The sequence below is a fragment of the Microcaecilia unicolor genome, chromosome 1, assembly GCF_901765095.1.
Source record: "Microcaecilia unicolor chromosome 1, aMicUni1.1, whole genome shotgun sequence".
Classification (NCBI taxonomy): domain Eukaryota; kingdom Metazoa; phylum Chordata; class Amphibia; order Gymnophiona; family Siphonopidae; genus Microcaecilia; species Microcaecilia unicolor.
The window spans coordinates 267,704,583-267,729,971 of record NC_044031.1 but is presented as its reverse complement, the minus strand read 5'-3'; the positions used below and the strand labels follow the sequence as shown (position 1 = coordinate 267,729,971).

General features: G+C 42.9%; 1 protein-coding gene across 1 annotated transcript in view; it reads left to right on the top strand.

Annotated features, from left to right (window-relative positions):
- PIK3R4 (phosphoinositide-3-kinase regulatory subunit 4) overlaps positions 1 to 25,389 on the top strand; it is a 109,736-nt gene that overhangs the window by 42,388 nt on the left and 41,959 nt on the right. Inside the window, exons 7-11 of the mRNA XM_030206352.1 lie at positions 1,129 to 1,274; positions 10,931 to 11,134; positions 13,323 to 13,524; positions 17,176 to 17,372; positions 24,003 to 24,213. Of these exons, the coding sequence (XP_030062212.1) occupies positions 1,129 to 1,274; positions 10,931 to 11,134; positions 13,323 to 13,524; positions 17,176 to 17,372; positions 24,003 to 24,213 (960 nt within the window). The remainder of the gene's footprint in view (positions 1 to 1,128; positions 1,275 to 10,930; positions 11,135 to 13,322; positions 13,525 to 17,175; positions 17,373 to 24,002; positions 24,214 to 25,389) is intronic.

Below are 25,389 nucleotides of genomic sequence, written 5' to 3'. Positions count from 1 at the left end.
CATTTGACCAATCGGACTTGTTCTCTTCAGCCTGGAAACTTATAGAAGCAACAATGAGGAAACATCCTGGATCATTCCATTAGCAGCTAATTCAAAAATGCAATAGTCTCTTTTGTTTAGATTTCTTCTTAATTGTTAAAAATAAGACTCTCTTTTTCGAGTTTTTGAATCTTTTCTTTCTGCTCTTGCTATCGTGAACCAAGATGAATTGGAGTACTGTTTTACTGATCCTTTTCAGAGTCCAAAGTACTTTATATACCGCTCTGATACATGTAAAGCATTCGTATAACACAGACAACTGAAGAGCGGGTTGAGGAAGAAGAGTCAAAAAAACACAAATGTTAGCTTTCAGGCTTGCTGGCAATATATAAGAAATTAAATAAAATAAATAAACAATCCTACAGAAGCTGTGACTCTAATAGGTGCATATCCTTTATTCCCCCCAAAATGTAAAGGTATATGACTGAGGTAGCAGGACTTTTGTCATCCCTCAATTAATTTTCAGGCCCCTAACCCATCCACCCCCACCTCCTCTCTCCCCAAACCAAAATTTTGATAAATAAACTCAACAATCATGATCATTGTACAACAATCTTATAAAACAAGGGCCATTTCAAAAAAATCATTTGAAAATTGCCTACCCTTGCTGCAGGTGATGGTTCATTGTGTTTGTGTAGCTGCTAGGACCCATCGTTCTGCTTTGACTAAAGCTTCTCTTTGCTGTCCTTTTGTCAACTGTGTGGTCTTACCTAATGGTTAAACTGACCCTGAGAGTTCAGTCCTGGGGTTGTGGCTTTCCTGGAAACTTCATTGGCATGCACAATTGATATACTTGAGATAAATTTGCATATGCTGCTTCTATTGCAGTGAAATGTATTTCATGTGTATTAATTATGATTATCATAAAAACTAAACTAGCTTGTCAACCTCAAACTGAAGTGCCTACCTCTAGTAGAAGAGCTGATATTTTGAAGAAACTGTTAATGTTGTAATTGTTGAGGCCTTGCCTCTTAACTGTATCCTTGCTTTCACCATTGAGTGTGATTTACCTGTATCAAATGTGTTGTTATTCTTTGCAAGTTAAAGAATGGGAATAAAAGCAAATTGTCTGGTTTATGTGTATTTCAGCTCCCTTTCTGTGCCACCCCAGCCTCTGGATACGCTATGGAGCAGTGGGATTTATCACTGCGGTAGCACAACATTTAAATATTGCTGATGTGTATTGCAAGCTAATGCCCTATCTGCATTCATTCATCACTCAACCAGTAATACAGGTAAGGCCATTATATACAGAATATAATACAATAGAAATTCTTGTGCTACAAGTCAAAAGGTTCTTTGCAGATAACAACAAAAACTAACAAACCGTATCTAGGAAATTGTAAAATCCATTTACATCATTTCAGCTGGTGCCATTTTTAGGTTGGCCGTAAAGGGGGTGAGGGAGACATGCCTTCTTCTGCTTCAGTCTTTGTTTGAAACTTGTTGAAAAGGGTAGGGTACAAGAAGACCTGCTGGAGGAGGGAAAGGGCTCAGTGGTGGTTGGTGAATGGAGATTCCTTGATTCTTGGGAAGTGAATCATAGAAATATAGGAAAATGAAGGCAGATAAAGAGCTGTCTAGTCTGCCCTTCCATGCCATCTACTTTTCCTTAGAGATCCTATGTACCTGTCCCAAGCTTTCTTGAATTCAGGTAGTTTTCATCTCCTCCACCGGAAGGCCGTGCCAAGAATTGACCTCTGTTTCTGCAAAGTATTTCCTCAGGTTACTTCCAAGTCTATACCCTTTCATTTTCTTCCTATGTCCCCTCATTCCAGAGTTTCCTTTCAGTTCATAGACTTGTCTGCTGTGCATATATGCCGTGTAGGTATTTAAAAGTCTCTATCATATCTACCTTCTCTCGCCTATCTTCCAAGGTATACATACTGAGATCTTTGTTTGTCTTCATACACTTTGGGCTAAATTCAGTAAATGCTGCTCAAAAATTGGCACACAAAAAAATAGGCGCTAATGCTATTCTATAATGGGCACTCAAAGATGAACGTCTATTATAGAATAACTAAATTGGCACTCAAGACTTATAACTGTTGAAACCAGGTGAAATTCCCATGCGTGCAAATTTTGAAATGCCCCCTTTTGGGTTGCGAGGGATAGGATTTATTGTTATAGAATAGCATTTAGCAAGATGTGGGTGCAAATTCAAATTGGTGCCAATGCACATCTTGGATTTGTGTCCAAATATCTGTGTTGTATTTTGGGTGCCACAGGCAGAATCAAGGGGTTTGACAAAGACCACTGACCATTTTAGTAGCCGCCTTCTGGACTGACATCATCCTATTTATATCTTTTTGACGATGTGGTCTGTTCTAGGCTGCGCAATTTGGTTTGCTATTTGCTAAAACACATGAAATATCACAAAATAAAACAAATAATTTACAGGAATTAGAGAGAATTAAGTCTTTTTAATTACCCACAAGCACAGCATCAGACATCAGTTTCAAGTTATAACAAACTTACAAAATTAACATCAGTACCTCTGGTAATTATAAGTAATTAGACTAATTAGATAAAGAAGGAAGAAAAGTTTGTTCTACTACTACTATTTAGCATTTCTATAGCGCTCAAAGAGCTTACAATCTAATAGACAAAAAATAACATAAGCAAATCAATTAATGTGTACAGGAAGGAGGAGAGGAGGGTAGGTGGAGGCGAGTGGTTACGAGTCAAAAGCAATGTTAAAGAGGTGGGCTTTCAGTCTAGATTTAAAGGTGGCCAAGGATGGGGCAAGACGTAGGGGCTCAGGAAGTTTATTCCAGGCGTAGGGTGCAGTGAGACAGAAGGCACGAAGTCTGGAGTTGGCAGTAGTGGAGAAGGGAACAGATAAGAAGGATTTATCCATGGAGCGGAGTTCACGGGAAGGGGTGTAGGGAAGGACGAGTGTGGAGAGATACTGGGGAGCAGCAGAGTGAGTACATTTATAGGTTAGTCGAAGAAGTTTGAACAGGATGCGAAAACGGATAGGGAGCCAGTGAAGCAACTTGAGGAGAGGGGGGTAGTATGAGTAAAGCGACCCTGGTGGAAGACGAGACGGGTAGCAGAGTTTTGAACCAATTGGAGAGGGGAAAGGTGACTAAGTGGGAGGCCAACAAGAAGCAGATTGCAGTAGTCTAAACGAGAGGTGACAAGGGTGTGGATGGGGGTTTTGGTAGAGTGCTTGGAAAGAAAGGGGTGGATTTTACGGATGTTGTAAAGAAAGAAACGACAGGTCTTGGCGATCTGCTGGATATGAGCAGAGAGGAGAGTCAAAGATGACCCCAAGGGTTTGAGCTGAGGAGACAGGGAGAATGAGAGAGCCATCAACAGAAATGGAAAACGGGGGGAGTGGGGAGGTGGGTTTGGGGGGAAAAATGAGAAGCTCGGTTTTGGTCATGTTTAATTTCAGGTGGCGTTGAGATATCCAGATAGCAATGTCAGACAAGCACGCTGAAACTTTGGTTTGGATGCAAGGTGAGATATCAGGGGTAGAAAGGTAGATTTGGGAGTCATCAGCATAGAGATGGTAGGAAAAGCCATGGGATGAGATTAATGAACCAAGGGAAGAAGTGTAGATAGAAAAGAGGAGGGGACCAAGAACAGAACCCTGATCTACGCCGACAGGCAGAGGGATAGAAGTAGAAGAGGATCCACCAGAGTGAACACTGAAGGTGCGGAGGGAGAGGTAGGAAGAGAACCAGGGAAGGACAGAGCCCTGGAATCCAAGTGAGGACAGGATATCGAGGAGTATGCTGTGATTGACAGTGTCAAAAGCAGCGGAAATATCAAGAAGAATGAGGATGGAATAGAGACCTCTGGATTTAGCCAGTAATAGGTCATTAGAGACTTTAGCAAGCGCAGTTTCGGTTGAGTGGAGAGGGCGAAAACCAGATTGTAGTGGGTCAAGAATAGCATATGAAGAGAGAAAATCAAGGCAGCGGTGGTGAACAGCATGCTCAAGTAATTTGGAGAGAAAAGGGAGGAGGGAGATGGGTCGGTAATTAGAAGGATAAGTAGGGTCGAGTGAACGCTTCTTAAGGAGAGGTGTGACCACAGCATGTTTAAAGGCAGTAGGGACAGTTGCAGTGGAAAGTGAGAGGTTGAGAATGTGACAGATAAAAGGAATAAGAGCAGGTGAGATGGCATTAAGAAGGTGGGTGGGAATGGGATCAAAAGAACAGGTGGTACATTTTGAGGAAGAAAGGAGAAGTGTAGTTTCCTCTTTAGTAACTTCAGGGAATGAGGGGAAGGAGAGAGAGGAGAACGGACTAGTGGAGGGAGAGGTGGCGAGGTAGAGAATCCAAGGTTTATCTTTTGAACCTTGTCGTGAAAGAATTCAGCAAGGGTCTGAGGAGATAATGAAGGGGGAGTTGGGGGAGGGGGCACCTTGAGGAGAGAGTTCAATGTGGTGAAGAGAAGTCGAGGGTTAGAGCCAAGAGAGTTGGATCAGTTGGATATAATAATCCTGTTTGGCGCATAAAAGAGCAGATTGCAAGGAGGTCAGCATGAACTTGAAGTGTAAGAAATCAACAAGGGCCCGAGATTTCCGCCAGAGGCGTTCGGTGGAGCGTGTACAGGAACGTAGGTAGCGGATGTTAGAAGTCAGCCAAGGTTGGGGTTTTGTACGCCTTATAGGGCGGGTCTTCAAAGGTGCAAGAGTGTCTAAGGCAGAGGATAGAGTATTGTTGTAAGAAGAAACAGCCTCGTTGACAGACGTGGATGGTGCCACAGTAGAGAGGAGGTTTGAAACATGGGAGGATACAGATGAAGGGTCAATATCATGAAGATTCCCAGATAAATTAGATAGGACGAGACTGGGAGGGAGGAGATTTAAGTGTGAAAGTTATAAGATGGTGATCAGAGAGGGGAAGATCAGAGGCAAGGAAACTAGAGGGTGAACAGTTGGAGGAGAAGATGAGATCAAGGCAGTGACCATTTTGATGAGTGGGGGAGGTGGAGCATAGTTGGAGATTAAAGGAGGATGTTAAAGCGAGTAACTTGGAAATATAAGAGTTGGAAGGATCATTAGCAGGAATATTTAAAGTCACCAAGGATGAGAGAGGGGGAGGAAGGATCATGGAAGAAGGCAAGCCAGGCATCAAAGTCACTGAGAGAGGATGAAAGGGACTTATCAGGGGGACGATAAATGACCGCTATTCGAAGAGGCGGATAGAGTGGACTTCAAAGGAGGAAAAACAGTGAGATTGAGGTGGAAGAAGGGGTTGAAATCTGGAGGAGGGAGAGAGTAGTCCAACACTGCCCCCGTGACCAGCAGGCCAAAAAAGGTCTCAGAACAGAGAGAAAGCAGAGAAAAGGCAGAAAAAGAATGAAAGAAAGATTCATAGCTATAGAGAATTAGTTTCTATCAAGGGGGAGAAAGTAAAACCCCCTTGGGAAAAACCTTAGGCCATTGGACGGATCTGAAACTCTCTCTCCAAGCATGCCTGGTTTTTCAGAGTTCCTTTGTCTGCAGCAGGGTTTTATAGGCTGTTGTGAGCATCCATCTCTCCTCAACCTTGGACCAATCATAGGTGCTGCATATGGGCTGGAGACTTGTAATTGGGACTTTCATATGTGCTGGAAGCTTGCAGTTTGTCCTTGCCACACCTCTAACTCACTTTTGTAACAGGATATACCAGTTCTCCGAGGACAAGCAGGCTGACGTCCATGTCGGCCCAGGAAGCAGCAAAATTTTTCCAGGAAGCGCAGACGACTTACCGCCTGTCGCGAGCATGTCTCCTCAGTTCTTTTTTTGTCCGGACGAGGTGACAGCATTTTTTTCTGCTCTCATTTTTTGGCCCAGGAACAAGAGTCTTACTGCTTTTTTGTCTATTTTTTTTTTTTTTTACTTTTTTGGCCTATTTTAAAGTTTATTTTCTTTTTGACGCGACCGGCCTTTAGGCCGCGTGGTCGGTTTTCCCCCTTTTTGTGCCCTTCACTTTTTTGGCACAATCGCGTTGTTTCATTTTGCCGAAGCCATTTTTCATTCCATGTCATCGAGGACACCCAGCGGCTTCAAACGTTGTACTCGGTGCAACCGGACCATCTCAAGTACCAATACCCATGCCTGGTGTATGCAGTGCCCTGGGCCCGACCATAGCCCAGCCGCTTGTAGTCTGTGTCTTCGTATGAAGAAATGGACTCGAGCATCTCGAGAAGCCCAGCAAGACAAGCTTTTTGGGGCTCGGTCCGGTCCCTCGATGTTGACAACGACATCGAGGGGAGCATCGACGTCGGAAGGAGAGGTAATGGCTGCCCCGAGACCAACTCATGCTGGGAGCAGTGAGGCGTCGAGTGTGTCTCCACCTGCCTCGAGGCCTCCTGTTATGCAGGCCCCCCCGAGATCGACCTTCATCGGATCTGGCCCCAAGGAGATGTGACTATTCCACGTCCTCCTCATTGGTACCGAGGAGTCTCGATTACGGTGCTTCTTAGCCTTTGCTCAACTCCTGTCATTGTTCTCCTTCAGCACACGGTGGCAGGAGCTCCGGGGCTTCGAGAAGCATCAGCGTTGAGAGGAGCACTTCCCCTCTATACAGGAGGTGCCGATGCGTCGATCTCTTGGCAGCCAGATACCTCCTTCCGTGCCTGTCACCGGCTGCTCCACCGACCCCTCATCCTTCTCCGATGGCGGCTCGACGAACGCATCCAGGCCCTGCTTCCAGAGCTTCTGGAAGGATTGCTGCATCAGTCTGCTTCGGTGTTGGGGGTGCTTGCGCCTTCCGTGCTGCCGGCTGCAGCAGCGTCTAGCCCTTATTTCTGTGATGAGGTCCCTGGCCTCTGCCTTTGGCATCGATGTTGGCTGCCACCCAGGTTGACTCCTCTTCGACGTCGGTGAAGGAAGCTTCACCGCAGTCTAGGCGGGCGTCGACTTCTCGATATTGCCATTGAGGATGTCGTTCCTTGGCGTCGAGGCAGGCTCAGTCTCGGAGTGCCCTGAGGGAGGTCTTATCTGGTACTGAAGAGGAGCGTTTGTGGGAGCTAGAGGAAGACCCCAGGTACTTTTTCTTCTGAGTCCTTTGGGATTCCCTCTGAACCTTCCCCTCCACCAGAAAGGAGACTATCTCCACCGGAGAGTCTGTCTTTTACATCTTTTGTCCAGGAAATGGCTACGGCTATTCCTTTCCCTATGGAGGTTGAGGATGAGCCCAGGGCTGAGATACTTGAGGTCCTGGATTATCCTTCTCCACCTAGAGAGGCTGTGACAGTTCCTCTACATAAGGTACTGAAGGAAGTCCTTATGCGGAACTGGTCGTTCCCTCTGTCTGGCCCCGTGATCCCGAAGAAAACTGAATCCCAGTATCGGATCCATGGTGAACCAGGATTGATGAGGTCTCAGTTACCCTACAATTCCATGGTGGTGGACTCCATCCTCAAGAGAGCCAAGAGTACTAGGGACTATGCCTTGTGGCCCCCAGGCAGAGAAACTAGGACTCTTGATTCTTTTGGGAGGAAAACGTATCAGGCCGCTATGCTCGATGCCAAAATTCAATCTTACTAGCTCTTCACGAGCATCCACTTGCGGAACTCGGTGAGGCAACTGTCCAGCTTGGTTGATGCACTCCCTCCGGAGCAGGCCGAGCCTTTTCGCCAGGTGGTCAGGCAGCAGAAGGCGTGTCGAACATTCTTGGCCAGGGGGTACGTTCGACACTTTTGATGTAGCATCCAGGATCGCTGCCCAAGGTATAGTGATGTGCAGACTCTCATGGCTGCGTGTCTCTGACCTGGATCATTCGGTCCAGCAGTGGATGGCGGATGTTCCTTGCCCAGGGATAACCTTTTTTGGTGAGAAAGTAGAGGATCTAGTTGACCAGATCAAGAAGCTTAATGATGCTATGGATTCTCTCTCCCGCTGGGCGTTTTCTGCTACTATCTCCTCATCTAGGAGGTTTTTTGGAGGGAAGAGGAGTGCTCCCTATTCCTATGCTAGACGTAGGTATACTCCTGCTTCTCAGCAGCCTGTCCAGGCTCAGTCCCAGCGCGCTCGTTCTCGTCAACAGCTTGCACCTAAGGCCACTGCGGCTCCCCAGCAAAACCAAAGGACGGGCTTTTGACTGGCTCCAGTTCAGCATAGCCTCAGTAAACGTGTCCGTACCGGACGACTTACCGGTTGGCGGGAGGTTAAAGTTTTTTCACCAAAGCCTCTTATAACCTCCGACCGGTGGGTTCTTCAAATAGTCCGGTTATGATACACCCTCAATCTGGAATCCAAGCCTCCAAATTGCCCACCAGGAGCTCAGTCCTACAGCTCCCAGCACAAGCAGGTACTTGCAGATGTCCTCTCCGCCCTTGTAAAGGCCAGTGTGGTCGAACCCGTTCCACCAGGGGAAGAAGGGCTGGGATTCTATTCCGGGTACTTCCTTGGCAAAAGAAAACGGGAGGGATGCGTCCCATCCTAGACCAAAGGGCCTTGAACAAATTTCTTTTCTGAGAAAAGTTCAGGATGGTTTCCCTAGGCACCCTTCTTCCCATGATTCAGGAAAACGATTGGCTATGCTCTCTGGACCTAAAGGATGCTTACGCCCACGTCTCGATACTTCCAGCTCACAGGAAGCTCTGCTTTTTGAATTCCATTCCACTTCTAAATTTAATCATTGAGGTTGTTGTCCTTCTGCTGCTTCCTTGCTCTCCCTGATCTTTTTATCTCCTGTAATTTGTTGCTCTCCTTCCTTCCTTTTTTTTTTTCTATTCCCCTCTATCTTTTTTTTTTTTTTTTTTTGCCCTCTCTTATCTCTTCCTTCTTCTTGAGTCTTTCGTTCGTCAACTTTCCACACACCTCACAGCACTGATGGTGATTTTCATGAGGTATTTAAGTTTTCCGTGATATTTTGCATACTCCTTTAACTTACTACATTTAAAAAAAGACTTTCCAATAGTTATTGTGTTGTGCTTAGTACCACTTGGTAATGTAGTTAAAAACCTGCACAATATTTTTACATCTCATTATCTTTGCACATAGTGTGAAATCAAACTTTATTCTAGGCACTAATTTTGGTAATTTGCCTGTAGTAACTTTCCTGGATTACAGCAATTTAGTGCACTGACCTCTAAGTAGTTCCCTTAAGATTGTACAAGGAATGGTGGATGTGAACATTCAACAAGGATGTCCATGTTTGAAGGCCTATCCTGTAACATTTTTCAAGCCAAGAATTTAATCAGTGTTAATACCGTCTTTTGTAAGACTCCATCAGCCAGATAGCAATAGAGAAACTAGACTCCCACCTAGTTTGATTCTGTCTGATAAGACTGCTACTTCATACTTTAATTAGTCATATTCATTACTGATATGGAAAATTGCAATATGGCAAATCAGCTGTATAGATTCTCCCAAGTGCATTTATAATGGACTTTCAAGGAAGTAAACCACTTGTCTGAGCTAGTGGTAGTAGGATGGTTTCTTGTTTGGGAACTATGCTACCAGGATTAGAACATCTCTTTGAGTAACTGCTAAACAATGGTACAAGCTGTAGGACCCTTGATAAGAAAAAGTTACGTTATCCTGGATGAAGGTAACAGAAAATCAATGACAGAAAATGTGGGCTATTTATTCTGATCTCATACCTGGTTGATATTCAAGGCTCCTGTCTGCTTAAATTGCCAGTGATTGCCTAATCACCAGTATTCAGCAGTACTTAACTGGGCAGTGCCACTAAATATTGACTCTGACCAGCCATGTTTGAAGTGGGCAGGTCAGGAGTAGAGTTGGGGAGGAGCTGGCAGTTATGCAGGTGCTGGCTATATTCACCGGCTAAGCAGGCACATAGGACTGGAGTAGCCTAGACTTTGATCCTAGGGAACGGGGTTCGATTCCCACTGCAGCTCCTTGTGACTCTGAACAAGCCATTTAACCCTCCATTGCCCCAGGTACAAATAAACACTTATATATACTATGTAAACCACTTTGAATTTAGTTGTAAAAACCACAGAAAGGTTGTCTATGAGAATGGGACTTGATATACTGCCTTTCTGTAGTTTTTGCAACTACATTCAAAGCGGCTTACATAGTATGTACAGGTACTTATTTGTACCTGAGGCAATGGAGGGTTAAGTGACTTGCCCAGAGTCACAAAGACTTGCAGTGGGATTTGAACCCAGTTCCTCAGGATCAAAGTCTGCTGTGCTAAGCACTAGGCTGCTCCTCCAGATATCAAGTCCCATTCCCTTTCCCTAAAATTCAGTCCTTAATATGCTGACCTAGCTATGCGGGTGCATCAGGAATGGTGTAAGATGAGGGTATTAGTGTTAGTTCCTCTTCATTTTTGTCCCCCATTGTCTTTGTATTGAGGGGAAGTTGGGTAGAAGACGGCAAGTGTTGGGACCATGAAGCCCTTATCTGTCTGCAGCAGGATTCTGTGTCTAGTCATAGAAGATGAAAAACTGGTACTGGGTGATAAATGATGTGCCATGAAGACTGGCAAGTTCTTAACACCTCAAATTAGAACCTAGACTTTGGAACAGATATGAAAGGCCAGGCCAGTAAAAGGGAATGATTACTAAAAGAATATTGAAAGCAAAAATTCTGGAAAATGAATCTTCCATTCAGATTTTGAATTTCTTAATGGGGTGGTAGTGTAGCATTTTTGACTAGCCATGAAGCAAAATGTAGCATAACTGAATTTTCCCATAAAGATTTCTATGACTGAGCAAGAGTCCTTGTACAAGACCTGCTCTACAAATAGATTGTACTGCATTTTCTTAGTAATAGCATGGATTTTTTTTTTTTTAATGTCGAGCAAATGACCTTGAATGATTTGATAAGGATCACTACTGGACTCCACAATAACACATTTCTGTAACAAAGTAAAGCTAACAAGTGGTCCTTTCCACCTCTGTATACATGACTATGACCAGTGAAGCTGATTTTATTTGCTTCTCTTGATGACTCTTTGAATTGCAGATTGATAAGGAAATTGTGTTGCTGAGTGTCCTAAAAGAGCCTATAAGCCGTTCCATATTTGATTATGCATTACGTTCAAAAGATATTTCAAGTCTCTTCAGGCATCTTCAGATGCGCCAGAAGAAGCGGAATGGCATTCTTCCTGATTGCCCTCCTCCCGAGGATCCAGCTATAGCTCAGCTGTTAAAGAAGCTGTTGTCCCAGGTAATGCTACATTCTGTTGTGACATAGTTCTATAGAATGTCATATGTCCCATTTATAATTTTACTGTATACCTTGTTTACCTGGGCCAATAATAGTGTCTAAAAAGAAGGCAACAACACAAGCAAAAGAAATTACTGGCTGTAACTGTGCCCTTAGCAAATAGGAGGTCTTAATGCACAAGATCCGTGTTAGATGTGTTACGTGGGTGATGCCTAGATGGCTGATTAGAGGCTTGTGGTTTTCGGGTTCCAAAAGGAGCCGAGCTATATGTCCCCTGGCCCAGGATTGCTGTTGAAGTTGGCCAACTTCAGTGTAAATCCTGAGCCAAGGGACGTATAGCTTGTGGGGGTGAGCAATAGGAGGTAAAAATCCTCAGGTAGTGCCATATTCTAGGCTAGAGCTTCCCAAACTGCAGGTCAGGACCCCAAATAGTGCCACCAAATCCATTTTGGGGGGTCACGACCTGGGTGGGCTCTCCACAGGTGCATTATTATTCTGCACCATTGGGAGGGGGGGATCGTCATGCAATTTTTTTTTTTAGCTGTGATTATGGGGTTACAGCCACAAAACGATTGGTAAGCATCCTCCTAGGTAGTAGGAAATGGAAACAGGAGTGAATTACTGGGCCCCCAAAAAGGGGGAGGATAGGAATAGTAATTTTCTAGGTTAAAGCAAAAGGTGTGTTTCATTACAAACAGCATAAAGATTAAGAGGCAGCTTGTGAGGAAAAATTGCCCCTCCTAATGAAATCTGGCCAGATGCTCTGGATTGCTGTTGTAGTGGCTGTTCTCTCAAAGGAACTTTGTAGGCATGCTTGGGATTATACAGGTTTATAGAGGTTCTGAATGGTAGTTTAGTACACACTTGTAAGTCCCCCAAATTGTACTTGTGGGGGAATTGTGCACAAACATTTTGATCTCTTCCCACTTCAGCTTTCTCTCTCTCCCCCACTCAGCCCTCCATTTTGAGACAGGCTCTGTTAATATTTTCCTGTTCCGGAGTGTAATCTACACAAGTGAAGGAAGAAGAAAACAGGTGCATGTCAGACAATGTCTTCCTCCTGCTCTTATACTGCTTGCGACTACCTGCAGAATTTGAGCTTCTCATGACACAGTAGAGCCCTCTGGTTCAAATTCTGGTCTTCCATATATGTAGTAGTATGCCCTGAGTGGGAGGGAAACAGGACATGGCCTAATATGCAGCCACTTTCCTCCTCCTCCTCTTGTGCGGATTGATTAACCTCACTGTAATGATTGGGGTTATGCAATATTAGATCATAAGATATTTTCATGTCATATCTATTTCAATAACTTTCAAGTCTGTCCTTTATTCATCTGTAAAATACTGTTTGCCAGACTTGGCATTGAATATGGCAGTGTGGCCTAGTAGCGGTTAGCATTTTGCATTTGAGAACTTCATCTAGTAGTGTTTTGTTCAATTTTTCTTTCCTAGTATGATTCTCTGACTTGAAAAATCATTTTCTAGTAGTCTCTGTTGAGCTAATTGTATTTGGTGAAAGATATTAGTAATATTTGTGCTTTTCCTTTTGATTAAGTTCTGGTTCCATAAATGTTTGCTAGGGATGACTGCAGTTAGGGATCTAATGTTTATAGAAGGTGCTGTGTAGATCCATTGAAGGGTTTGATGTAAAGTTTAGTTTCCATTTTGGGGTCATTTTATAAAGCATTTTTGTAAGGTATATTTTAAAAGGGCTTTTATAAAATTGCATAGTTGAATGTACACATACGGCTACATTCGCTAACGGCGTATGCATTGTGCCAAGGCATTCCCAGGGATTGTAGTTTTGAGTTGAGCAGGAGCAGAGTTGCAATGTATGCAAGTACTTTATTCATCTACATACATACATTATAAAGTACACACATGCATACTTTTGGGAGCAGGTATAAATTTGTGTGCTAGAGGGGATAGTTCTGATTGCCTGTTCTTATAATAAAGGCATATGGGCCCTTTTTAGAGACTTTGACATAGGCACCCTGTAACGAAATTACCTCGCCCATGTTTATGGGGAAAATGCTTGGTATGTCAGGTTTCTGGACTAGTACTATTAGGACATCTTATAAACAATTGATTATTCAATTATTTATCTCTAGTATATCATTGGTACATAATCTTGCTTGTTTTCTATGTAAAAACTGTAATATATTTTCTGTCCTTCAATCTGTGACAGGGAATGATAGAGGCAGAAGAAGACAAACTTTTAGCTTTGAAAGACTTCATGTTAAAATCCAACAAGGCCAAGGCCAATGTACTAGACCAGAGCCACCTCCAGGATAATGCTCAGAAAGGTGTGATTGACTTGGCAGCTCTTGGAATAAATGGAAGACAAGTCGACCTTGTAAAGCCAAAACAAGAAACTGATGACAAGCGTGGTTAGTGTCTTGTGTTTGAATTATTATTAGTCACATACTAATACTGGGCTGGCTTTGCCACCAGGTAGACTAGTCCATTTAGGGTGGCAACATATTGGGGGCAGCAATAGAGCAGGAGAGCATCATTTCATCTTTTCTCTACCTTAATGGCCAGCAGCTCCTCCCCTAACTCCCCCCCCCCCCCCCACCCACACACACACACACACACCTTCTCTTTGCTGCCACCTTACCTCTTCCTGGGCCAAAGCTCCAAAGGAAGTTGGAGCAGGAACAGGGCCTTTCAGCACAGTCCCATGCTTAAACGTTCCTGCCCTTGCCATTCCCAGACACGGGATTTCTGTGGGAGGGAAGGCAGGGAATAGCAGCATAGGCCTCTGTTGAAAGGCTCCACACTGGCATTGAGCACCTCCTGGAGCTTCAGTTCAGGAAGAGGTTGGGCATCTGCAGGGAGATGGGTTGATGTTGGACATGGGACCAGGGCAGGGAAGAGGATATTGGATGGTGAACTGCTTGGTGGGAGGATGAGGCATGAAGTAAAAGGGGTGGGGGCATGGTTTAAGGTTCACCTAGGGTGTCGGATACTCTTGGGCCAACCTTGTACTGATATGATTGCAGCCATACTTGCTTTGCAAGTACTTTAAAGATGATCATTAACCTATAATAGGAATAGGTGTGTTTCTGTTTCTTGGTTGTTAATCTAATCTGAGACTGGTAGACCTCACTAATCCCAGCATGAGGTTCAAGGCGGTTAACAAAGTAAGAAAGCTCGGAACAGCACAAGGAGCAAAAACACGTTAAAACTTATCAAATAAAAATGTTTTTAGTTTTTTATGCAACAACATGTAATTTACCTCTGATCGAATATATAGAGGAACCGCATTCCAGATTGAAATGGCTCGAGAAGAGAACATAGCTTCAAAATAACGCTTTAGTCGAACACAATTTCATGCAGGTAGTTATAATAATAAAATTATCCCACAACCGAGAAGGAGAAAAAGATTTGAAAAAGATAAAATAAACAACTCCGATGTGCTCCCATACAAAACATTAAAAATTATACAAAGAGATTTAAAAACAATACATGCCCTTAGAGGAAGCCAATGAAGCCTTTTCGCATGGTTGGATATTCTGCCATGTTTTTTTCAAATGGAAAACCAAACATACAACTGTGTTCTGTGTCATCTGTAATTTTAACATCTGTTAGTAAAGGTTTTTTTTTTTAAACTTTATTTGAAAGCATCAGATTACAATTGGTACTACTTTGAAAAGTTAGATGAGGACCACAAAAAGAAGAGGAACGACGTATTAGGCTTCATATGACACTTTGTATGCCCATCAAGTGAAATGGTCAAATCGCAACCAGGTAGACTGGATAGACCATTTTGTTAGCTTTTGTTTGTGACCAGAAGCTCATGTTCAATATATAAAACAAAATAGCTTATTTATGTCTGATACCTGTCTTACAGTCGGCCATAAGTCAGAAAATGTTTCTACTATAGGTTATTTACCTTTGAACTATATGCTTGAAGGTAAAAACAATTAGGGGGTAGTTAAGGTAAATTTTGGCAATTCACATTTTAAATGACAATAACATGCATTATAGTGCTATAATGCATGTTTTATTAATGTAAGTTACCATGGTATTAATAATGAGATTCAAATGTATGTAAAACATCTCCTTATTATGTAAATTGAATAACCACTTGCAGTGATTTCCATTTATTCTTGGGGATAATGGGCTGCCAGGTTACTTTACAGTTTATTCAATTTGTTATATTGCCTGGCTATGAAACAAGTTCTTGGCAGCGCACAATCAATAATTATGAAAACAAATAAGAAGGTAAGAAAGTGAACTGCAATATGTGATAGGAAAGCTGTCACACAAGTCCAGTCAAGTAGCATCTTAAAGGGGCTGGACAGAAGATGCTGCCACTTCTTTTGGAGAGTCCCCCCGCTTCCCCCCCCCCCCCCCCTCCAAGACCTCACACTCCTATAGGCCCTCTTGGGCCTACCTTATGTTTCCCTGGTGGTGAAGAGAAGGCAGGCCTATGCCAACTCTAAGTTCAAAATGGCAGCCACAACCTTGAATGGTAGTCTCGCAGTACTATGGGAGGTTTTTTTTTGGGGGGGGGGAGGGGGAAGGTTCAGGGAAGAAGCCTCTTCAGTTCTGGCACTTTTAAGAAATCCTCCCTGGGTACAGCAGGCTGATTGATATTCTTTCGCTATGGTAGTCATTAACCTGATGTAGGTTAGTGACTCAAGGGTAAAAGGCCAACTTTTTATTGCACCTTAGTAACTGCTTTCCTTTAATTCTGTTTTTGGCAAGTGTTTTTGCAAGCATAGTCACTATTCTGGTCTGGAATTACTGGACAAAAGGTAAAACAAAATTGAGAGACATGACAATTATAGTTTTAGTGGGTATAGTCGCTTTACTATTAACAGTAATTTAATGTTTGTGATGTACATATCTTAGAGGGACTGAAAATTTAGCATTTTAGAATAATGTATGAATAATCGATCGCTCGAAAAAGTCTGATTTTGTGACTAGCAGAGGATGCCCTCCATCCTTTATATTGATCACATAACCTTAGGTGCCCCAGACTCCTTTGGCCTCATTGGATGGCAAACTCAATTTTATTTGGATTTACTTACTTCCCTTTCCAAAAATTTGAGACTAATGCAAATTAAAAGCAACTAGTTATTTCTCTGTCCCTAGGGAAATAACATCTAATTGTATCTGAGGCAATGGAGGTTGGCATGACTTGCCCAAGATCACAGGAAGCATCGGTGGGAGAAGCAAAAATTGAAACCCAGCTTCCCTGGTTCATAGCTTGTTCTGTAACCACTAGGCTACTCCTGACCTAAGTATTTAAACCAACAGGATTTAAGGAACTTTAAGTATCATATGGAGCAGAATAACTTTGTGAATCTGCTTCTCAGGTTACTTACCATAGCAATCTCACTGCCTTTGGCACCAGACGCAGTCACATCAGGCAAGCGTTTAGTTGAAGTATCTGCAGTACAAGTTACATTACATCATAGGTTCTGACCAACATAAATGTACGTGTGTTGGTAGTTGTGTATAGAGATGAAGTTTGGGCAGAATGTGTGTGAAATTCAAAAGTAGATAAAATATGCAACTTTTCACATGTACTTAAAATAGGCACAGACACGTGCACCCCTACCCACTCTGGAGCAGTTGTAGATGTCCGCATCTGCAATGTAGGTATGAATTCTGCTTACACTAACATTTTATAATGGTACATAAACACATATGTATGGAAAGTGCCAAATTAAGCACCTGTTTTCCCTCTCACACTAGGGACCTCCTTATGAAATTACCCTCAGTGTGTAGAAAGGTTTTGTAGTTCAGCCAAATATGAGAACAAATACAGCTATTACAATGTAGGTTTGTAAAAGAAGTACAAGATCTGATTGATTATGAGGTCCCAGCTCAATTTTCTGTCTTTGTGATGTACCTATCTGTAGTTTAGGCAGCGAAAAGATTATCTCTACTCATAAAAAGATTCACCGATGAGTTTCACACTCTGCACACCTACAGTCATTCATGTGGCTGACTTCCCTTCATCTATATTTGCATGTTACACCGATGATTAAGCTGCTTCTGTCCTTGGTTGTTGTTGTATTTAGCCAGAAAACATACAAAACAAGATTCCAATGTGAATGAGGAGTGGAAAAGTATGTTTGGGTCATTGGAACCTGCTAACATCACTCAGTCAGCGGCCAGAATGCAAGGACCTGCTGATCAAGACGGAACTCAGACTGGAAAACCTCATCGTTCAGAGTCATCCGCTGGCATTTCTGTCCCTCTGTCATCCTCTCCTCAGGTACTTCAGAAGCTTAAGTTATTACTCATGTGCCATGTTAAGTAGTAGTAGTAGTTTTCTTTCCTTTTGCTTTTGTAGTTTTAAAATTATTTCTTTGTTCTTTGTCTTTTATTTATGATTTCTCTAAGGGAGAGTTGAAAAATATTTGAGTGCAAGCTGATGGCTGGAGAGAGGGAGAGTGAAGAGATCCCAGGGATAATAGTGATTATCTTGATACCGATTAAGATCTCATTGAAACTGTTTAACTTCCTGAGACCTTCATTTGTAGCCACCTGTGTATTTCCTCTGTTTTATAATCCCCTTGTTTTAGTCTGGTCATTGCAGTGACAGCTTCGACTAGGGGACCTGCAGTCATGGACCTTGAATCCAGCCATTAGGTGTCACTATTGCACAGTGACTGAGACTCCCTCAACCAGGGCTGTGAAAAGTTGCCTCTGTGGCAGCATTGAAGTGGAAGGTGTGATCCAGGAATAGAACCCAGGTCGTAGGCATGATCTGGCATAACACTGGTGCTGAGACTTCTGGCCAGCCCCAGAATTTGGTGCTTAATGCTACCGTATACATATAATATCTGCAGTGAAATCATGAACTAGAATCTTGCTAAAATGTAAATGCCATGTCATAAATTTACCATTTACATGGTTATAAAAATATAGATTAATCATTTTGGAAGTGCAGTTGCACCTCTTGCCACCAGCCCCGGTTGGAAAGAGACACGGGCAATTGCTATTCATGTATTTGTGTATCCACTTCATTTGGAAAGAAGGGACCGATGCCTCTCAGAACGGAGATTGCTTCTGTATGCATCATCTTGAGCAGGGGTTGATACACTGGGTAAAGTATACGAAAAACTGCAGATTGCTAACAGTATTACTCTGTTCTGATTAAAGTTGATTGGTTGCTGTTAACCTTTTTCTCAGAGGAAAAGCAGGTCATTGTATTCTCATAGCTGGGTGATGTCATCCGATGGAGCCCAGTGCAGACGATGGTTAACGAGAATAACTTAGAACTTTCTAGCAGCATCCCACCATGCACATGCTGGTGCCTTCCTTCCCAAGCGTGGGTTCCTCCGTCTTCGTTTTTCCGCAGAGCATGGAGGATGTGTCATCGTTCTCCTCACAGAGCATATTGTTTCTCTCGTTCGTAGTGCCTTCCTGTGTGGGGATTTTTGTCCTTTTTTTTTTTTTTTTTTTGAGTATTTTCATTTTTACACTTGTTTCCCTTTTTCTTAAGTTTTTTTTTTTAGCTCTTAAGGTTTCCTTTCTTTTTCGCAAGTTGCTAGGCCTGATTAGGCTAGAGCACTGATCTCAATTTGAACGCGGCCCCTTTTTACTGTTCACAATTGAGGAGTTTAATTTGGTCGTAGTTATTTTCTTGATGTCCCAGAAGACTCCCAGTGGCTTCAAAAGGTGCACCCAATATAAGCGGGTAATTTCTGTGATGGACCTGCACTCTTGGTGCATTGGGTGCCTTGGGCCTAATCATGAGCATAACTCTTGTTCTCTCTGTTTGAAAATACAGTTGAGGACACAGAGGGTGCGACAGGTCCAACATGAGACTTTTTGGCTCCTCAAAGATCAGTACATCGGTACAGGAAGCATTGAACTTAATGGTTGCCAAGACTTCAACATCCACTAGGAGAACACCGGCATCAAGAAGGTCTCCACCTCTCTCGACATCAGGTGCTGAGAGTAGGCCCTGGGACCGGTCAGCATCAGACTTGACACCAAGGACACATACAGGTTCAACGTCATCCTTGTTGGCATCAAAAAACTGAGATGCTGAGCATCAGGGAAAGCCCAAGGAGCATAAGCATCGGTCCTCATTGATGCACTGTGCCGGGAGCAAAGGGGTATTGTTATCACCCAAAACTGGGAGGAGTGCATCCCTCTTTGGAAGAACTTCCGGTGCACACGTTTCTGGGCAGCCATGTCCCCATTACTGGTTCGGCACAGACACCTCAGGCTGCTTCTCTCCGAGCTTCTCCGCCTTTGCTGATGTTTACCTTCTACAAGCCTTTTACTTGCAGTTTTTGCTTTTGCAGTCTTGCAGATTCTTTCCCACAGGAGCAGGCTGCCAGTTGGCCAGTAGCCACCTGGAGTATAGAAAGTATCTGGCCAGGGGCACATACTACTCTTTTGACATAGTGTCCAGACTCTCCGCCATGGTAGTAGTGATGCATAGATTCTAATGGCTGCATGTCGCTGATCAAGAAACATACTAATACCATCTGGCTTGGAACCCTCTAACTGCAACCTCTTCCTCATGGAGTTTTTCAAATGGGCCTAGGTGGGGACCCTACTATTCTCGGAGGTGTATGTTTCTACTGCCTTCATGTTCTTTCCAGAACCCCCAGGCCAAGCCCCTGGAGTAAGACCCCGGAGGAGCGGAGTGACATGAGAGGCGAGAGGAGGAGCGGCTGCAGAGCCGACAGCCAATGCCTGATGGCTGTCTACGGTGCCGCATTTCAGGTTTAAAAACATTTTTGATCTTTTTATTTTTGTAGCGGCCGCTGCTGCTCAACAGGAGAAGCAGCAGTGGCCGCAAATGGGAGCTGGCGCTGCGTGCTTCGCGGGAGACTTGGCAGGCAGGCAGGCATGTAGGTAGGTGGGTCGGCGGGCCTGGATGGAAAGAAAGGGATAGAGAGAAAGACACTGATGGAAGAATCGGGAGAGGGGGGTAGACAGAAGGATGGGGAGAGAAAGAGGGAAAAAACAGATGGAAAGATGGGGAGAGAAAGTACTACTACTACTTATCATTTCTAAAGTGCTACTAGACGTACGCAGCGCTGTACACTTGAACATGAAGAGACAGTCCCTGCTCGACAGAGCTTACAATCTAATTAGGACAGACAGAACAAACAAGAGATAAGGGAATATTAAAGTGAGGATGATAAAATAAGGGTTCTGAACAAAGTGAATAGGGATTAGGAGTTAAAAGCAGCATCAAAAAGGTGGGCTTTTAGCTTAGATTTGAAGATGGCCAGAGATGGAGCTTAACGTACCGGCTCAGGAAGTCTATTCCAGGCATATGGTGCAGTAAGGTAAAAGGAACGGAGTCTGGAGTTAGTGATGGAGGAGAAGGGTGCAGATAAGAGAGATTTACCCAGTGAACGGACTTCCCGGGGAGGAATGTAGGGAGAGATGAGAGTGGAGAGGTACTGAGGAGTGAATGCATTTGTAAGTCAATAAGAGGAGTTTGAACTGTATGCGGAAACGGATAGGAAGCCATTGAAGTGACTTGAGGAGAGGGCTAATATGAGCATAACGACAGTGGCGGAATATTAGTCGTGCAGCAGAATTTTGAACAGATTGAAGAGGAGAGAGATGGCTAAATGGGAGACCTGTGAGAAGCAAGTTGCAATAGTCTAAGCGAGAGGTGATAAGAGTGTGGATGAGGGTTCTGGTAGTGTGCTCAGAAAGGGAAGGGGGAATTTTGGTGATATTATAGAGAAAGAAATGACAGGTTTTAGCAGTCTGCTGAACATGTGCAGAGAAGGAGAGGGAGGAGTCGAAGATGACCCCAAGGTTACAAGCTGATGAGACAGGAAGGATGAGGGTGTTATCCACAGAAATAGAGAATGGGGGAGGAGGAGAGGTTGGTTTAGGGGGAGAGATAAGAAGCTCAGTCTTGGTCATGTTTAGTTTCAGATGGCGCTGAGACATCCAAGCAACAATGTCAGACAGGCAGGCTGATACTTTGGCATGGATTTCGGCTGAGATTTCTGGTGTGGAGAGAGAGATCTGGGAGGCATCAGCGTAAAGAACATAAGCACTGCCATACTGGGAAAAGACCAATGGTCCATCAAGCCCAGCATCCTGTCTCCGACAGCGGCCAATCCAGGCTTAAAGAACCTGGCAACCCCCCCCCCAATTTTTTTTTTAAATAAATTTAATAATATTCAATGGAATTTTCCCTCAGGAATCTGTCCAAACCCCCTTTAAACTCTGTAAGGCCAGCTGCTGTCACTACATTCTCCGGCAATGAGTTCCATAGTCCAACTACACGCTGAGTAAAGAAAAACTTTCTCCTGTTTGTTTTAAATCTACCATATTCTAGCTTCATCTTGTGTTCCCTGGTTCTATTGTTTGAAAGTGTAAACAAATGCTTCACATCTGTCCGCTCTATTCCGCTCATTATCTTGTAGACTTCTATCATATTACCCCTCAGCCGCATTTTCTTCAAGCTGAAGAGCCCTAACCTTTCCTCATAGGGAAGTTGTTCCATCCCTTTTATCATTTTCGTCGCCCTTCTCTGCACCTTCTCCAATTCCTTTATATCTTTTTTGAGATGCAGTGACCAGAATTGGACACACTATTCGAGGTGCGGTCTCACCATGGAGCGATACAACGGCATTATAATGTCCTCGTGTTTGTTTTCCTTCCCTGCCCTAATAATACCCAACATTCTGTGCGCTTTCTTAGCCGCTGCAGCACACTGAGCAGAAGTTTTTAACGTCTTATCCATGATGACTCCCAGATCCCTTTCTAGGTCTGTGACTCCTAACGCGTAACCTTGCATGACATAGCTGAAATTCGGGTTCCTCTTACCCACATGCATCACTTTGCACTTGTCAACATTGAACTTTATCTGCCACTTGGACGCCCAATCCCCCAGTCTTGCGAGGTCCTCCTGTAATCTTTCACACTCCTCCTGCGACTTGACGACCCTGAATAATTTTGTGTCGTCTGCGAATTTAATCATCTCACTAGTTACTCCCATCTCTAGGTCATTTATAAATATGTTAAAAAGCAGCGGTCCCAGCACAGACCCCTGAGGGACCCCACTAAGTACCCTTCTCCATTGAGACCATTCAATCCTACTCTCTGTATCCTATCTTTCAACCAGTTCTTAATCCATAGTAAAGATGATACTGAAAACCATGGGATGAGATCAGAGTACCAAGGGAAGAAGTATAGATAGAGAAAAGGAGAGGTCCCAGGACAGATCCCTGAGGTACACCAACTGACAGTGGGATAGAAGTAGAGGAGGATCCACTAGAGTATACACTAAAGGTACGCTGGGAGAGATAAGAAGAAAACCAGGAAAGAACAGAGTCCTGAAATCCAAGTGAGGACAGCGTATCAATATAGCAACTTAGCAGGAGAATGGCAAATTAATTTAATTTGAAATTGGCTGCTGCTCTAACACTAATGACTAATTACAGATTGCATTGTGAGGACAGTTATATGTTCTAAAATGGGGTGAACTGGGGCACCTTTCTAAATTAACTGTTCAGTAGTGAAATTTAGCAGATAAAATGATGATTTATCTATTTTATTACAAGCTTAAGAAGAAGTGTAGCTTCTATAATAAGCAGCATAAAATGTATTGCATCGTTTTGGGATCTTGCCAGATACTTGTGACCTGGATTGGCCAATGTTGGAAACAGGATTCTGGGCTTGATGGACCTTCGGTCTGTCCCAGTATGGCAGTACTTATGCATCTATTTTAAATTGATTGCATAAATCACTGTTCTTCATCATTGGGCAATGTGGTGAACCATTAATTCTGTCTGAAAGAAGGTTGAATGTGGATACATTTCCCTTTGTGCATGGGCCTGGCTGCCAGCAAAAGACCTCTTTGCACATGTATCTGTCCATGAATTGCATTCTGCTATTAATATACTCACTCTCATTTTCTCAGTAAAGTAGAAGTTGCACTGTTTATGTAAGATGGCCATGAATCTAGCCAGTCTACTCTTGAGCATAATTGACATTTGTAAAGCTGTTTTCACAAACTATTATTGCTTGGATCAGACTTCCGAAACTGATGGTTCCTTGTTTAGTCAGAGCGTCTTCCCGAACCTATTTTCTTAGACGTGCATCCACCTACTGTAGCAACAGCATCAGGGTTGCAAGAGTAACACCATCAAATCTGAGTATTTTTTGTTTTACATTTGTACTTGGTAGTGGCCTCTGGCACTTGGCATATTTTATTACTGAAATCCCAGTCTGTAAGACCTGTAGAATTTCCTTGGACAGGGTAAGGCGTGGTAAATCATTCCAGCCTTTTCTGTCTTGTGTGAAAAGGTTCCCGTCTTTTGTTCTTTTACAGAAGTCTTATATTAATTTCATTTTTTAATTTTATTAGGAATCTATACTGCAATTTGAACAATAAAAATGGCGGCATTGTGGTTTACAATAAAAGTTTAAAAACTAGGATCATTTCGTAGACTGTCTTTAAAAACAGTCACCAAACAAGGGAATGGGGTGGGGATGAATAGCACAGCAATAACATATCAATAACAAACATATAATCAGAAATGCAAGAATTGTGATTTTTTTTTCACCCTAAGCCTAAAAAGGGGTACCTATTAGTATTTATTTATTTAGTCAGTTTGTTTCACCCAGTCAGAAAAATCAGCTACAGTTTTTGTAACCTTTCCCTTCCTCCCTCCCCTTTATAACTGAAGTTTTAAACACTCATGTCTTTGGTAAGGTCTTAAATTGGTCCAGTGAAATTTTGACAAGCTGCAGAGAATCCAGGCCTGTATCTACAAACTGAGTTTGATTTTTGTTTGTTGTTTTTTTTTTAAACAGAGGAAAAAGTGGTGGTTATCTGGAAATAGATTATAATTGGTCTGCCAGGGTTGGTACATAACTCTTTTTTAAAATTGTGATTTAACAGGCAACTGATGGAACAGCTGTACTGTCTAGAAAGCACACTTCACAGATTTTCACCAGCACAACCTTGCCACCCACCTGTCAAATTCGCATCACTACATGCAAAACAGAACTGCAGCAGTTGGTGCAGCAGAAGCGAGAACAGTGCAGTGCGGAAAGGATAGCTAAGCAGATGATGGAGAATGCTGAATGGGAAAGCAAGCCTCCTCCTCCAGGTAAGCCCAGGAACCAGTAGACTGCAAAGAAACATCCCTATTTCTAGAATATATTTTACATGTGCATTCAAATAAGTATGCAGACTTCAAAGTAGTGAATTCACAGCTTAAACCTCTATATGTCTGTTGACATCAGTGTGCATGTACCATAAGGAAATCCTCAGTAAAAAGAGGAAAGCTTTTTTCATACGTGTAATACATTTAGTAAATCTGCATAATTATGCTGCATTAAAAAAACAACAGCAAATCTCCAGTTAATACAAATGGTCTATGCTGAGGGTGTTTAAACTGAAACAACACACCAAGGACCCAAAGCAATAATAAATATTACTGTGCGCCTCAGCGGTGTAACTCACTGAAAGATTTACAATGGCAACCTCAACATTGGCATCACAGAAAAGATTTATAAATTTTGCTAATATTTGTGGTTCTCCAAAATAACGTAAACATTTATTTGCTTTTTTTATATGTGCAATTTTTAAATTAAATACTCATCTGAGTTAATACTCCACTGCCGGGTCAGGTACATAATCCGACATAACTCATGTTTCGCTTAAAAAGCTGTTTCAAGTAGAGTCCTCTGTTAATAAAACAGAAGGTATAAATATTTAAAACCCTCCTGAATAAACATTCTAAAAATTTTTAAATGTATTTTTATTAAATACCTGCTTAGAGTCAGCGTCCGCTTTAACCAGTCAGTGTTTTACCATGGTAAGATTGTGACCTCATTTTTTTTTTCCTATTTATCTACTTACTAATGTCAGATTACTTGTTCCCCTTAATGCACTCCCCTGCTTAGTCAGCCTATCACATTTTCAAAGCACTTAGCCTTCCAAAGTTCCATAGGTTTCTATGGAACTTTGGAAGGCTAAGTGCATTGAAAATGAACCCCAGCTTCAGCTTAACCAGTCAGTGTTTTACCATGCTAAGATTGTGACCTCATTTTTTTTTCTATATATCTACTTACTAATGTCAGATTATTTGTTCCCCTTAGTGCATCCCTGGGCTTAACCAATGTCATCCACTCAACAACTAAGTTTAAACCCCGCGAAACCACAGTATTTAGTTTATCCATCATTGTTCTCTGTAGTTCAAATGTTTTTCCATAGTCACCCTCCCACCCTTTTTCCTCTTACATAGTAACATAGTAGATGACGGCAGAAAAAGACCTGCACG